This window comes from Trichosurus vulpecula, chromosome 1, assembly GCF_011100635.1.
Source record: "Trichosurus vulpecula isolate mTriVul1 chromosome 1, mTriVul1.pri, whole genome shotgun sequence".
Taxonomy (NCBI): domain Eukaryota; kingdom Metazoa; phylum Chordata; class Mammalia; order Diprotodontia; family Phalangeridae; genus Trichosurus; species Trichosurus vulpecula.
Genome location: NC_050573.1, coordinates 227,787,057 through 227,801,868, shown reverse-complemented (window position 1 = coordinate 227,801,868; position 14,812 = coordinate 227,787,057). Strand labels below are relative to the sequence as shown.

The 14,812-nt window shown below is 35.9% G+C and overlaps 1 protein-coding gene across 2 annotated transcripts in view; it reads right to left on the bottom strand.

The window, feature by feature from the left end:
- The window catches only part of PIEZO2 (piezo type mechanosensitive ion channel component 2), a 539,671-nt gene that overhangs the window by 53,042 nt on the left and 471,817 nt on the right, over positions 1–14,812 (bottom strand). The window contains exons 36-40 of one of the 2 annotated variants that reach the window (XM_036741022.1): positions 13,240–13,354; positions 11,701–11,760; positions 8,318–8,484; positions 7,710–7,876; positions 77–244 (exon numbers count right to left, since the gene is read on the bottom strand). In XM_036741022.1, the coding sequence (XP_036596917.1) occupies positions 77–244; positions 7,710–7,876; positions 8,318–8,484; positions 11,701–11,760; positions 13,240–13,354 (677 nt within the window). The remainder of the gene's footprint in view (positions 1–76; positions 245–7,709; positions 7,877–8,317; positions 8,485–11,700; positions 11,761–13,239; positions 13,355–14,812) is intronic. The other variant, XM_036741023.1, reaches the window with a different exon arrangement.

Genomic DNA, 14,812 nt, shown 5'->3' with positions numbered 1-14,812 from the left:
AGACCTAAATAAGGGAAGGTGAGGAAGAGGAGGAGGGTTGTAAAATGACTGAAGGAAGCATGCACAAGTTAAGCACCTTGATGCTAAACTGCCACTGTCAGCTGATGAGGAGGACATATCCATGCTGTACATTTTACGAAGCCTAGGCCGGGCCCGCTCACTTGTTTTAGGAATAGTTTCTCGTCCATCTAAATCATCAAGGGTGGACTGCCTTGAGAACAGCAAGGTTGCTTCAGTGTAGCAGCTAGCAGCGCAAACAGTTACAAAGACACAGTGTTAAACACCAACGATAAATGAATGTACACATGGATCAATTAATGAATGTACTCGCCATGCAGCAAAACACATAACCACCACCACAATGATGACAATAACAAAGATTCTGAGAGAAGATAAGGACCTGTTTGGAGCAAGTTTACAGGAAGTAAATGGTTCCTGGGTTACTTTTATTATTATTTTTAAACATTGCACATTTATTGCACTAAATAAATTAACTTAGTGAATGGATTAGTTGAATAAATTCATTATACTTGGGAAATGGATTAGAGAATGTTGTTGAATTAGTAAATGAATGAATTCATTATTCCTGGGACAAGCGATGTCCCTGACTGGAACAAGAAAATGAAATGATTTGCCAAGTCATATACATATATTGGAAATTGCATAAGTTTAACTTTAGACAGATTTAAAAAAAAAAAACTAAACAAGTTTATCTTAAGCTAAACTACTGAAAATGCTGTAACATTTAGTTACTGATGCAATATTATATGCTTACTCATTTGAGAATTTATGTACTAGAATCTGATGTTATTTTAAAAATTGTGGTTTCTATAAGGTATTCATCAAGAGAAATATTTACAGGTGATCAGAAACAAAATGGATTTTCAAACTATTCTGTTTGATGTGATGTACTGTGTCATCATAGAGGCTACTCTGATGAACAGTCTATAAATCAGAAAATAGTACAATTAAAAAAATTCTAGAGAGAAAGAAATGCAGCAGCACCAGGAACCATTTTTAAAAAACTTTTCCTTTTGCTTATTTTTTTTTCCTTCCGATCACTCCTTGCATCCTTTCCAGAGGTTTGTAACACATGTCATTACCAAAAGAATCAATTTGTTAAAACCCTTATCTCCTTTCATGATTGGAACAATGATAGGGAGGGCAGGTCAAACCCAGGAAGGGGTTGCTACTGGATTGACAGGAAGCAAATAAGAGTTATGAGAAAGACATTATTTCAATGAAGATGTATTAAAAGAAAGGAGCGGGGAAGCAAGGAATATAACAAATACGGTGATGTTATTTCACAAGCTCCTAGGACGCTTACCCCTCATTTCCATCTAGTTTCTAGAATGTTAAACGACTCAGATGACAAGATTTTCAGCTTGTACGTATAGGCCTAGCATTGTCGCAAAGAGGGGTTTCTGAATGGCAACGGCCTTAATATTTGTAATCCTTGTGTAATATTCACTATGGCCCTACTGTAAAACAGGTGCAGTGAAACTTGTAACCCAAAAGAATTTTAACACTGAGATCTACTATTAGAAGCCTTCTGAGTGCTCTCATGAACAGTTATGCTCCATTCATAGAAATTATTTTCCAAATTACCCAGATTATATTGTACCATATATATCATAATTCCAGTTGGGCCATCATCATGCATCTCACAAATCTGGAATATGGGTGAGAACTGGACTCAGGCTTAGTTTCCAGCTCAGACATAGTGATGGAAGAAAAAGGCAGGCCTAAAAGTTTGTCATAAAAAGTAGAACTCCCTCATATCATGAAGTAATTGAAGAGATTCTCAAAATCTTATGAATAAAGACATCTTTCACCACAGAAGCTAGGGTCATTGTGGCTTTAACATGGGCCAAGCATCAGAAAGGGAACATTATGGGATAGTTATACTCTAAGGTTCACTGTATATAAATTGTTAGCTCCAATCAGAAAGTTAAAGTCTTTGTGATGATTAAGTTTAGTTTTACTCAAGAATACTGAAAGAGCTCTTGCTTAGCAAGACTATGAATAGCTTGGAGAATTAATGTCCCAGAAAGTGACATAACAAGGGTCTCTAATATTTCAAGTTGAAGAAAAGAATGTCATTTTCCCCATGACTGCTATTGATGTGATAAAAGAAAATATTGCAAAAGTGGCTATAAAAGAATTATTTGATTTTGGCTTATTTTTTGAAATTACTTGTGTGCTCTAAAGTTTCTAAGTTGATATGGCGCAGTGTTTAGCTCTCTGTGACCCCATTTGGAGTTTTCTTGACAAAGATAGTGGAGTGGTTTGCAATTTCCTTATCCAGCTCATTTCATAGACAAGGAACAGAAGCAAACATGGTTAAGTGACTTGTCCAGGGTTACACAGCTAGTAAGTGTCAGAGGCTAGATTTGAACTCAGAAAAATGTCTTCCTGACTTCAGGCCTACCACCCTGTCCAATGATCACCTACCTGCCCAGGTACAGGGCTGTATTAAAAGTTAGGAGATGTGGGTCCAGAATTGAGGTCTGCAACTTACCATAAGTGTGAATTTCGGGAAATCATTTAACCTCTTTGGCTCTCATTCTTCTTATTTCTAATATGCAGATAATATTGGCATTTATTACCTTATAGGGTTACTGTGCGGTTTGTAAAAGATAAAGTGAGCTCACATACTTAGATTAGAATGAAGTCGCTTATGTCCAAACAAATTACTGGACTTTTTACTTCCCTCAAGTATGCTCCATCGTGTATCCCAATAATAAAACTCATAGATGCTACTCAAGTGGGGGTGTGGATTGGGGGAAGTATTAGAGACTACGAATGATAAATGAGATGGAGTGCCATTACTGGGAAATCCAGAATAAAAGTCTCTATAAATACACCACAGTCAAGCTGGATGTACATATGGGACCTTAGTACTATCTTTGAAGTGATTCAATGTTAATGATATTTTAAGATAGATTTCTACAAAGAATTCTCAAGGGTCCCAAGGTAACTATCTTCTAGGGAAATTACTGTATTTCAGACGCTGAAGTACTTTTGGAAGCAAACTAATTGGAACATGCCTCTACTATGAACAGTGGAGTTCCTATGTTGATGAAGTCACTAGCCAATATGTCAGCATATACAATCTCTCCTGGCATGCCCTCCACAACAGGTCATTGCTTACACTGAATTCTAATTAGTGTCAAAAGTCATGAAAAGATTGAACTTATTAAATTCTTTTCTTTTTCAAAGTTACTGAACTCCAGCACACTGTTTTATAGGACCCTGTTTTCATTTTGAAATTCTCTACTAAAAGAGTAATCATTGATTTTAAATATTATCCTCTAATTTGCAATATTCGACATCTCTAGAAATTTGTTTAGCTACTAGATCAGAATAAAAAACTAAATAACTTCAGTGTTTACTTTATTTCAAATATTTAAGCGAAATTCTTGATTTCTTATATATTAAATAAGAAAAAGCTTACTATTAGCCAGTCTCTAACATTTACATAGGAAATAATTAAAATAACAGCAATAATAATTTTGGCACTTATGTAGAATTCTAAAGTTTTCAAGGGTCTTTATGGTACATTTTTTTATTTTATCCTTGCAACATTCACGAAAGGTAAGTAATATAGATATTATTATGCACATTTTACAGGTGAGAAATATTCAGAGCAGTCGGAACTGTTTGTACACAGTCTTTCTACTATACCATGTTGCTTCCCTGAGAGCAGTCTCATGAAGCCTGAGGACCTCTTTTTAGAATAATATTTTAAGTATACAAAATAAAGTACGTTAGATACCGAAGGAAACCAATGATACTGAAATACACTTATTAATTTTTTTTTAAAAAGTTAACAGCAATTACATTAAGAACCTCTGTTTTAGGTAGAATTTCTTTTTAATCTTTATCCCATTGGCAGCAAATTGGAAAGAGTGTTGGATTTGGAATTAACAGACCTAGGTTTGATGTTGCTTCCTAATTTTATCACCTTGGGCAATTCACTTTAGTTCTCTGAGCCTTAATTTCCTTATCTGTAAAAATGAGAATGCATATACTACTTACCTCACAGGATTGCTGTGAGGAAAGGCCTTTACAGAGTGTTATAAAAGTGTAATCTATTATTATTATCATCATCATTTTTAGCTTGCTTTATTTTGTGATATTCTGTCTACTCATTCTCTTGCCCAATATATGATTTTATAGAATGTTGCCTTGATAGAGAAACAAGGCCATAGGGCAGGTCTGCAGAGAAAGAAAACACTATTTTAAATGATATAAATGGCATTTATACAAATATAGCTCCATCAAAAATGTGATAAATTAAAAGAAAATCAGTAGATATGGAAGGAAAAAAACCATCTTGATTCATGGGGGAAAGGAATCAATTTGAAAATGAATTTGTTCTCAGCTAGTCAACAGATGAGAATGGCTTTTTGAATTTGAAGTGTTGGAAGAATGACAATGCTAGCTTTAGACATAGTCATCTTCCTGGCATGCCTGGCATGTCGGCACATCTTTCCATGCCAGCTTACTCCTGAAATGTGTGGTGAGGGCCAGATGTACACAGTTAACAGAATTGGTGCTTCTTATATCTTCTAATTATCAGTTATCCCAAGATGCATTTATTGACAAAATCTCAGGTGGTTAACCATCAGCAATACCATTTTCCCCCAAACCCTCTCTTTCTCACAGATAACCCCCTGTAATTAAAAGACAATCATCAACAAAGAACATCTGAAATACAAAGGAGATTGGATACGATCAGGAAAATTGTCAAACCAAACATTGGTATCCTGATTTAGGGAGATGGTCATAATGAGCAAAAACTGTAGAACCCAGTTAGAGCAATTATGAAATTCTTAAAAAAGATTTTTTCTTGTTCTAAGCCTGTCAAAAAAAGCTGCAGAAGGATCATCAAATAAAGTTGATGGTATGATGTGCTGAGACACGAAAAATACTAACATGTTTACTAATTTTACATCTATATCTATATGTACATCTCTCTATATCTATCTATCACCTATCTACACATATGTGTAACTAATGTATATTGCTCCATTTTCACCCGTCTGGCCAGCCTTTTTTCAAATTTTAACTATAAAAATGATTTCTAAAAATGTTTTATGGAGAGTATACTTATGTGTTGAAATAAAGGAGGAGATGAGAAGAGACTTTTTAATTAGGTAATTTGTACTTTTTGTTAGTACTTTCTATCAGGAGAATACTTTAATTTGGTAGCTCAAAACATCCCAACTCATAACTTTAGTAAACATATAACTATGTTGATAAGTCACTGTTAAAGATTTATGTCCTACATTTTTTAAATGAGCAGAAGAAAAATGAGATGAATTGTGATTTTTTCAAAGCAATTATACCTTATTCCCAAATTTTGGGATACAGGCGAAACAACGCAATAAACCAAACCCTGCCAAATCATCATTCTATTGTATTGATTATAAAGGGATTTCAAAGCATATGTCAGCACCAGACCAAAAACCAACAATATATAATTATTAAGTAGCAGAATAGATACGATCATGCAAATTTCAATTGACAATGTAGAAATGATAATATAATAATAATAATGATAACATAATTTGCCATTACATAGCACTTTAAGGTTTGCTAAGTGCTTTACATATAGTTTCTCATTTGATTTTCCTAGCAATGACTACAAATAGCTCTCTGGCAGTAAGCATTTCTTGTTTTGGCCTGCTCAAAATACAATTTCACATTAAAATGATTGCTTTGGGGTTTGGTTTTGAGGAAATGGGCTCAACTCTGTTGCTCAAGTGAGTCTTGGAAGTAAATGAGGTACTTGGGACAATAAGCATCTCTTTCAATGCCAATAGTGTATTTATTACTTCAGGTTCCCTCACTCCAAAGTTATGTTACTGATTTTGTAACAAAAGTGCCACACCAGAGTTTACATGTTCCAATGAGAGCTATATTCTTCAAAGTAGTCACTTATAGAAGTATTGCTTATTACAATGATTATGCTTTTGTTCAAAACATTTTTGGATCTTTTTTGGAGTTCCTTTCAGAGCACTGTAAAACCTTTTTTGGAATATCCACAATAATGACCATTTTTTCCTGAGTGGATTTGATTTCCAGAGACGGCCAAACATGATACAGGTGATTAAACTATTTTTGGAACGAATAATGGGGACTGACTTCAAAGCAATGAGACCCACCAACTACTTCTGAAGACAATTGGAAAAGAGGAGTTCTAAAAATAACTTATTCAGGCGCCATATCACTGAAATAAATGTGAAATTTCCCAAAGTTGTTACTTTGAAAGGGACAACACTCTTATTCTGTTATGAATGTCACAAATTAGGTCAGATAATTTTATAGTCATATCATGCATTATTTTTGTTATTCTAATCTACTGTTTCTCTTATATTCTAGCTTACTTTCAGGAAAGGATTGTAGACATAGACTCTATCTCTGTATTCATATATCCACACACATACATACATATATACAGACATACACATATACATATCCACATACACACATATGCAGAACAAAATTATTGTGCACACACACACAGGTATATACACATGTATATCTGTACATACACATGGACATACTTGTGTACTTATCTATATACATACACATACAAATATACATATATACACATGCCTCTGTTTTTGATTATAAAATATTTTAGCTGTTTCTTTTCATAAGATCCTCAGAACGTGTTTAAGCATTCCGGGAAGAGGACATCTGTAGACTTGTGCATGTGTGCCTGAATGTATATAGGTACAATGAAAAAATTTTCTAAAGACCTTTTCTATACTCTTAGCTAAGAAAAGTTTTGCATATGAAAATGGAAAATTTGTGTATAGATAGCATATTAAATGATAGTGGAGGAAGACAAAGACAGCCACATCAGATAATTAGGAAGAAAGATATAGCCTTTGTCTCAAAAGCAACTTTTTTGGGGTGGGGAGGGAACTCAATTATCTGGATAATTCTTCAGATTTGTATTGAAACATACATAGGTAGGATCCAAATGTTTTAATACATTATTAGAAATCATTGTAATGCTTCTCAGAAGAAAGGAAACTGTAAGAGGATCACAAAAAATGCTGTATTAATTCCAAACGGATGGCATGGAAGTTCAGTCATTGTTCAAAAGGCAGGCCTTGCCATAATCAGGAATCCTTAGCTTGATGCCTCTCATTTACTTCTAGGAAATGAATACAGATGTCAGTAATGTAAAGGAAAATAACATTGAAAGCTTTCAAGGACTCTGAACGATGCAGTGTTTAAGTGTGACCTCAGAGGATTGATGGTGACAAAATATGCCTCCTGCCTCTTGGTAGAGGTAGAAGTCTATGGATGTGGATGTTCCATAGGTTTTCAGACAAGGCCAATTATGTTGACTTGTTTTCTTGACTATGTATTTCTCACAAGAAAGAATGCTATTTGGGGGTGAATCATCAAGAAGAGACAATGATATAGAAAACTTTCAACAGAATAATTTAAAGGAAAATATAATTTACATCAAATTCTTACAGATATTTCTAATTATTTGACTAAGATATTTGCTGAAGAGGACAGACCAACTATTATCATTGGCACAAGGATAGCATAGTGAAAAGTCACTCATAAATTTGCAATTAATCCTCCCTTCATGCAATTAGTTTCTCATAAAATGCTCTAATGTAGATTTCTGGCCTTATAAATTGAGAAAAAGTATTGCTTAAAAAATGGAATACCTGGAAATACTGTCATGAGAATCTAAGCTATCCATCCTTCGGGCTGTTTTCAGGTCTGAAACAGCACCAGAGTTTTCATCAATTGTGTCCAGTCCAGACTCTCTAGAAAGATTCATAATGTGGTTTTGATAGTACATATGGATGCTCTCCCGAGTTGGAACGTTGCCCTAAAGAAAAGCAGAAACCAGCAGAAAATGAAAGATTTCTCTAGTTCCTAGTCTCGTTGCTTCTCAGAATTCAGTTGTGTACCTTCTATACATCTTATATCCACCCACCTGTTTCTTGTCCTCAGCTTTAACTACTTGCTCCTCTACACAAATATATCATATTTGCTATGATACATTCCAGGCACAATTCATGAAATCATGGGAAAAACTATCAAACCCCAACTTGTAGTTGGGGCAGCTCTATGTTCCAGTCACACCTCTTATGGCTATTTTTCATTCTATTTCTGAGTGTGAGATGGCTTCTTGTACGCTTAAAGGAAGTAGGATGGCATTGATCTCTCTTGACAAAAGAATAGCATACCATCTCTCTTTAGAAACTCATCTCAGTCTTCAAGTTTTGTGAGTGAAAAGAGGAGAAGAGAATGGTGTCAATAGTGTTACCTTTTTAATTTCTCTGGTCAACATGCATCGCTCAATTCTCAGTACTGTAGATATATCGATGTGCTCCCTTGAAATTGAATTAAGCCAGGTTGTAAAACTATCCACTGATGCCAAAAACAGGACCCAGGTAAACTTTAAAATATTGAATATCCTTTTGATGATGTTATCTGGGAGGATGAAATACAACAGTTTTAAGTTGTCTAATAAACATCTATAATGTATCTATTAATTGCTCTGTACTAGGTATTGGGGATATGCAGAGCCTATTGTCAGGGAGCTTTCAAACTAATTAGAGGGTTGGGGTGAGGTGGAGTATATGCAGAAATAACCTTGACACATGAATACGGGAAGTGCAAAGGAGAGATTAAAACTTGAGTTGGTTCTTGAAAGAAGGAAATTTTATATTGAAAGTTTAGAGGGAGAGGAAAGGAGACCATTCCAGAAGGGCTGTATGGGATGGACAAAGACAAAGAGATGGGAAAGTTCAGGAGAAGAATGGGGGATGGAGAGTAGTCCAATTTTTCTAGGATGTAGAAAACATGGAGGAGTTAATTGGAGTGCTTGGTCTGCTACTATGTAATATGGGGAAAAATAACTTCTCTATTCTGGGTCTGAGTTTCCTTATGTATAAAATGAAGGGGCCATACTAAGTGATCTCTTAGGTATCTTCTAGCTCTTTATGAATGGGCAGCTAGATGGAGTAGTGGATAGAATGCTGGAGGCAGGAGGACCTGAGTTCAAATCAGGCCCTAGACATTTACTAGCTATGTGATCTTGGGCAAGTCATTTAACCTTGTCTGCCTCAGTTTCCTCATCTGTAAAATGAATTGGAGAAGGAAATGGCAAACCACTCCAATATCTTTGCCAAGAAAATCTCAAATGGGGTAACGAAGAGTCAGATATGACTGAAAAATGATCGAACCACAACAAAATTCTTTATGAAAGCTCCAAGGATTCTATGAGTTCTATTAGAACAGACAAAAAAAGATAAGATTCAACCTAATAAACTCTACTGGAACCTATGACATGCGAGATCGTCTCTTAGGATTTTATTAGAAGTCAATCACACAGGATGAGAAAACAAGGATAGCTTGTGATAGCTGACGGGAGTACCCACATCAATGGGAACACAAACCCAGGCAAGTATTGACATTGCATCTCATGTAGGTGCAGGTAGGTGGTGCAGCGGTACAGCCTGTGGCCTGGAGTCAGGGAGACCCGAGTTCAAATGCAGCCTCAGACACTGACTAGTTTTGTGATCCTGAGCAAGTCACTTAACCCTTAATTGCCTCAGTTTTCTCATCTGTAAAATGAGGATAATAAAAGCACCTACCTCACAGACTTGTTGTGAGCATAAAATGAGATAATATTTGTAAAGTGCTTAGCACAGCTCTTGGCACATGGTGGGCACTATACAAATGTTGGGGATGATGATGATGGTGATGATGATGATGATGATGATGATGATGATGATGATGATGATGAAAGGAAGTGGGCTGTTTATATAGCAAAAGTAAATCTTAACGGGTGGCTAGCCTGATTGCTGCACTGGTAGTCCAAAAATAGGAACATGCTCAGAATAATACTCATACTCTAGTATAAGAGAAAGAGTATTGACTCTGGAATGAGAGGACACAGGTTCGAATGTTGCCACTGGCACTTATTAGCTATGTGACTTTGGACAAGTCACTTAACCTCTCTAAGCTCAATTTCCTCATTTGTAAAATGAGGGAGTTGGACCATATGGCATTTGAGGTTCCTTATAGCTCTAGATTTCTGAGGATTTATGGTATAATACTGAAGAATTTTTAAAAAATAAAGGCTGAGACTTATTTCCCTTTAATGGGGTAAGGAGACAATTTATAGGATCATCACTGATTTGCCTTCTTTGTCACCTGTGGCATAAAAGCACCAGCCCATGGGGAACTGATGTAGGAGGTTTAGAGGTCCCACTGCCCTTCAGAACATCCTTCTGATTTAGCATGGCCAGTTGCTAAGGCAGAATTGAATAGCCTTCTATCAGAATTACTCTTTTTTATCCTTAGGCATTTTGTCCTTTCTTTCTTTCTTTCTTTCTTTCTTTCTTTCTTTCTTTCTTTCTTCTTTCTTTCTTCTTTCTTTCTTTCTTTCTTTCTTTCTTTCTTTCTTTCTTTCTTTCTTTCTTCCTTCCTTCCTTCCTTCCTTCCTTCCTTCCTTCCTTCCTTCTTCCCTCCCTCCCTCTCTCTCTCTCCTTTCCTCCCTCCCTCCTGCCCTTCCTTCCCTTTCTTTTTTCCTTTCTTCCTTTTCTTTCTTCTTTCCTTCCTTTTATTCTTCTTCTTCCTTCCTTCCTTCCTTCCTTCCTTCCTTCCTTCCTTCCTTCCTTCCGCCCACATTTTATGGTTCATGAGTATGTCATTGTATTGGAAGCCTGAGCTTGACTCATTGGACCTGAGCTAGACCTGCACCACAGTAGATATGGACAAGAATCACATTAGATTAGGAGAGGTTGGGATCTGTTCTGGTGGAAGGAGTTCCCACACTGACGAGATTACTGATCTGTTAAAGTGTTGAAACTACATTTTATGAGACATTTGGGGACTAGGGACACATTCAATTTTGTTTAATAAAGTAACATAATAGATGCTATGCTATTATTATTTCTAAAAGCAATCAAAAAGGAATATAATTAGGAAGAAGTTTATCATTGTCATCATATAAAAGTACAATCCAACTATAATACATAGTGCCAATGCAGAGTGGTGCCAAAAAGCAAATACATTTTATTTTTTTAGGGCAGACAGTCTCGTTTGGAGTCAGAAGATGTCAGCCACCCTTGAAAGTTTGTACATATCTTGTCAAAAGAAAAAGAAATAAAAATCTGGTGGATTGCCCAAAAATATGCATAGGGTTTTGCAACTGCGAAAATACAGAAGATAATAACAACTTAGCAGAAATGGGTAGTTATTTAATATGAATAGTGATGTTCTTTTCCCTGGGTGGGGAACAGTTTTAGTTTCACACTCATATACTGCCCTATTCTTCCATTTTTCTCTGTTCCTTTTACAAGCTGTTTATATATTTAGGATTTGTATCATATTGTGGCTTCATCAGAACCTTCTTTTTTGGACATTTCCTGATATACCTCAGAAAACTGAGCTACGATCAACCATATTTTTGGTCAAGTAATAGAAGGGTCAATTTAAGGTCTACTTCTAGGAATCAATAATACTTTACAGGAGTGATGACTATCCAGGGGAAAACTATGAGTCACTGATTATTCTGGAAGCAACAGTGAATAAAAAGTTTTAGACAATATCATCATGTAAACTGACCAGTAATGATGGTGGAAGATAGCATTCTCCATGGCCCGCATTTAAATGTTATTTTTGTCATTGTTGATTTACCTGGACCATCAGATTTCTTTTTTAATGGCTCTTCTTCTCGGTCTTCCCATTCCACAGGACCTGCCAAATTGATGTAAGGTAAAGTGGAGTTAAGACTTTAAATTGAACAAAATCCTATTCTTCTGTATTAAAGTTGATTTTAACATAAAGTCCAGTGTGTTCTATGCATCAACAATTCCAAGAAACCTCAAAAACCTTTCAGATTCAAATTCTCTTTACCCCTTCACCAGAAAAATAACCATTCACACTTTGAAATTTAGGAGACTTCCTCTTATTCTTTTTGTATTTCACACCATCCTTAGCACAGTGCCTTGTACAAAGTATTCAACAAATACTTATGAATGAAAGAATGAGTTGTTGAAGAAAGGCTGCTTATGTCTTGATGAACTTCCTTTTTCTCTTCTGTTAAATTATTTAAAGATCGTATTTGAAAACAGGAATATTCTTTGACATAATTTATTTCCTTTGCATCTTATTATAATTACTAAGAATTTTATTCACAATATTTGTCATCAGGGTGTAACTTCTTTTTTTGTAAATACCTGCCCCTAACTCATGTATTAGGAATTACAGCTCCATTAAGTGTCTACCTCATCTATGCTATCTTTATACTTATGAGCATAAGTTTCTAGAGAATAGAAACCATGTCTTGTCTGGTCTCAACTTTTGCATAGCACTTAATATGGAGGTATGCAAAGCTGAGTCTTTAATAGGTCTGATTATGAAATTGGAAAATGTGACCAAGGATCCATTTTGCCAAGGTCCAGGAAGGATATCGGGCAGAACAACAGCAGAGCTTATAGGAAGAATTGATTTTGACTTCAACCCAGCTACTAATTGGTTCCTTTAAGTTTTTGCTAGGTGGCATAGTGGCAAGATCTCTGAGTCTGGAGTCAGGAAGACCTGAATTCAAATCTGGTCTCAAACACTTGCAAGCTGTGTGAGCCTGGGCAAGGAATATAACCTCTGCCTGTCTCAGTTTCATCAACTGTAAAATGGGATTTATAACAACTACCTCACAGGGTTGTTGTGAGGGTCAAATAAGATAATATTTAAAAGGTGTTTAGCATGATGGCTAGAATATCTGTACATCATGAATTTTTCTTTCTTTCCTCTCCTCCCCTCTCCTCTCCTCCCCCCCTTCTCTTTCCTTCCTTCCCCTCCCTTCCCCTCCCCTCCCTTCCCCTTACCTCCTCTTCCTCTCCTTTCCCTTCTTCCTCCCTCCCTCCCTCCCTCCCTCCCTTCCTTCCTTCCTTCCTTCCTTCCTTCCTTCCTTCCTTCCTTCCTTCCTCTTTTCCTCTCAATATTTATGTAATCTTAATCTATATGCTTTCTTTCTATGTGGAGGTTATTCCAAAGGCCGAGGATGAACACTGGAGGAGTTTTTTCTCCTCTTGTACTTTGGGACTCGACTTTCATTTCTATTTCATTTCTATATTCATTTCTATCAATCTTATATCTTCTTCATATTATCTTCGTGTTTTATGAAGGCAGAACCAGGACTATTAATTTCTAAGAATCATACAGAATCATACACACCCTCCCCAGATCCTTTCCTCCTCCTTTTTTGCTCTTCTCTTGCAGACCTTTTCTTTTCCTTTCTTCTCTGTCGGAGAGCTGTTTTAGGATCAGTAATCCAGGCCTGATAAACAAACTAGAGGGAATAACATAATTCATTTTTCAGGTTTTTAATATGGTTAAAGTAAACAGTGATGTGTTCCATACTTAGGAATATCAACAGGGACACACTTGTATCTGCGGGTATGAGCACATATTTCCAATCCCAAACACATCTCAATACCTGCTCCTCCAACCAGGCCTGATGAGTTTGTCTGTGCCATTTTCATTAGCATAAAACCAAATATGAAAACAGTTGAAGGAGGAACAAGTTTCACAAGAACCCACAAAAATGCATGCAGTGAAATTAGGGTACATGCCACCACTTCTCCCATGCTCCTTGACCATCACCAGGCCGTCCATTTGTCGTAATATTTCTGCCTCTTCTGTTTTACAGTGAGACAAAAAACTACAAGTCTGACCAGTAATCACTCTCTGTCCCTTCTTTCTCCACTACAAAGGACAATATATCAAAGATAAATGAAGTATCTCTGGTGCTTTCATTTACTTTGGAAACATTGATTTTATATACCTGTAACAAGTCCCATCAGCAGACAATAGTTGAATTTTACCAACAGCTTGAAAGATGTCTTTGTTAGAGTAAAACAGTAGTGTTATATACAATTATGTACATGTGCGTGAACATACATGAGCATATATAATTACTTTTTCCCCAACATCGTCAAACAGGTATAAACTAGGAACTAACAGTGTTAATAAGTTATTTCAAGACAGTCTAAACATAAGTCAGTGATTTTGGTTGACTTTTATAATCCTCATTCAAGAGCTGAAAATAGTTATAGTTAACATCGTAACATGAATGATACCAAGATACGACAGATCTTGAGTGTTTATCTAGGGATGCCAGAAACGCATGCGGTAGGAAAAGCAAGTCTCCACAGATATCCAACTATCACAAGCCAAGCAAGCATGCACTCATGCACCCATGGATACACCTGGGTCTCAGGGAAGCTGGATTATAGAAGAAAAAAAGAGTTTGGTTTGTGGATGTTCTTTTAGATTCATAAATGGTTTTTTGTGGTTTTTTTGAAATGCCTAATGAATGAAACAATTTTGTCATGAGGATCAAATTAGATAAGACACACAAAGTGCTTTGCAAATCTTAAAATATTTTATAAATGATAGCTATTGTTGTTATGAAAAAATAGGCAAACATTTTAAATTGGGGGTTCAGGTGTACAAGGGGAATTTAGCTACTTCAGGAATGTAAATATGAGGACTGTTTTAGTAGGGAGAATGTTTCCTTTTTTTCTCAGTGGTAGAAATGTGAATCTTAGGGACAGAGAATGAATGTAATATTTGCTTTCATTACAAATGTAAAACCTAGGAGGCAAGAAAATATTCTGTTCTAAAACTGTCCTTTTTAATGACGAGTGAACTGGTGTTTAAAGGGCAAGGTATAAATAAGAAAATGTGGATAATAGTTTTAAGTTTCTCTCGATTTAAGTAAAGTAGTCCATATCACTTCAGACTT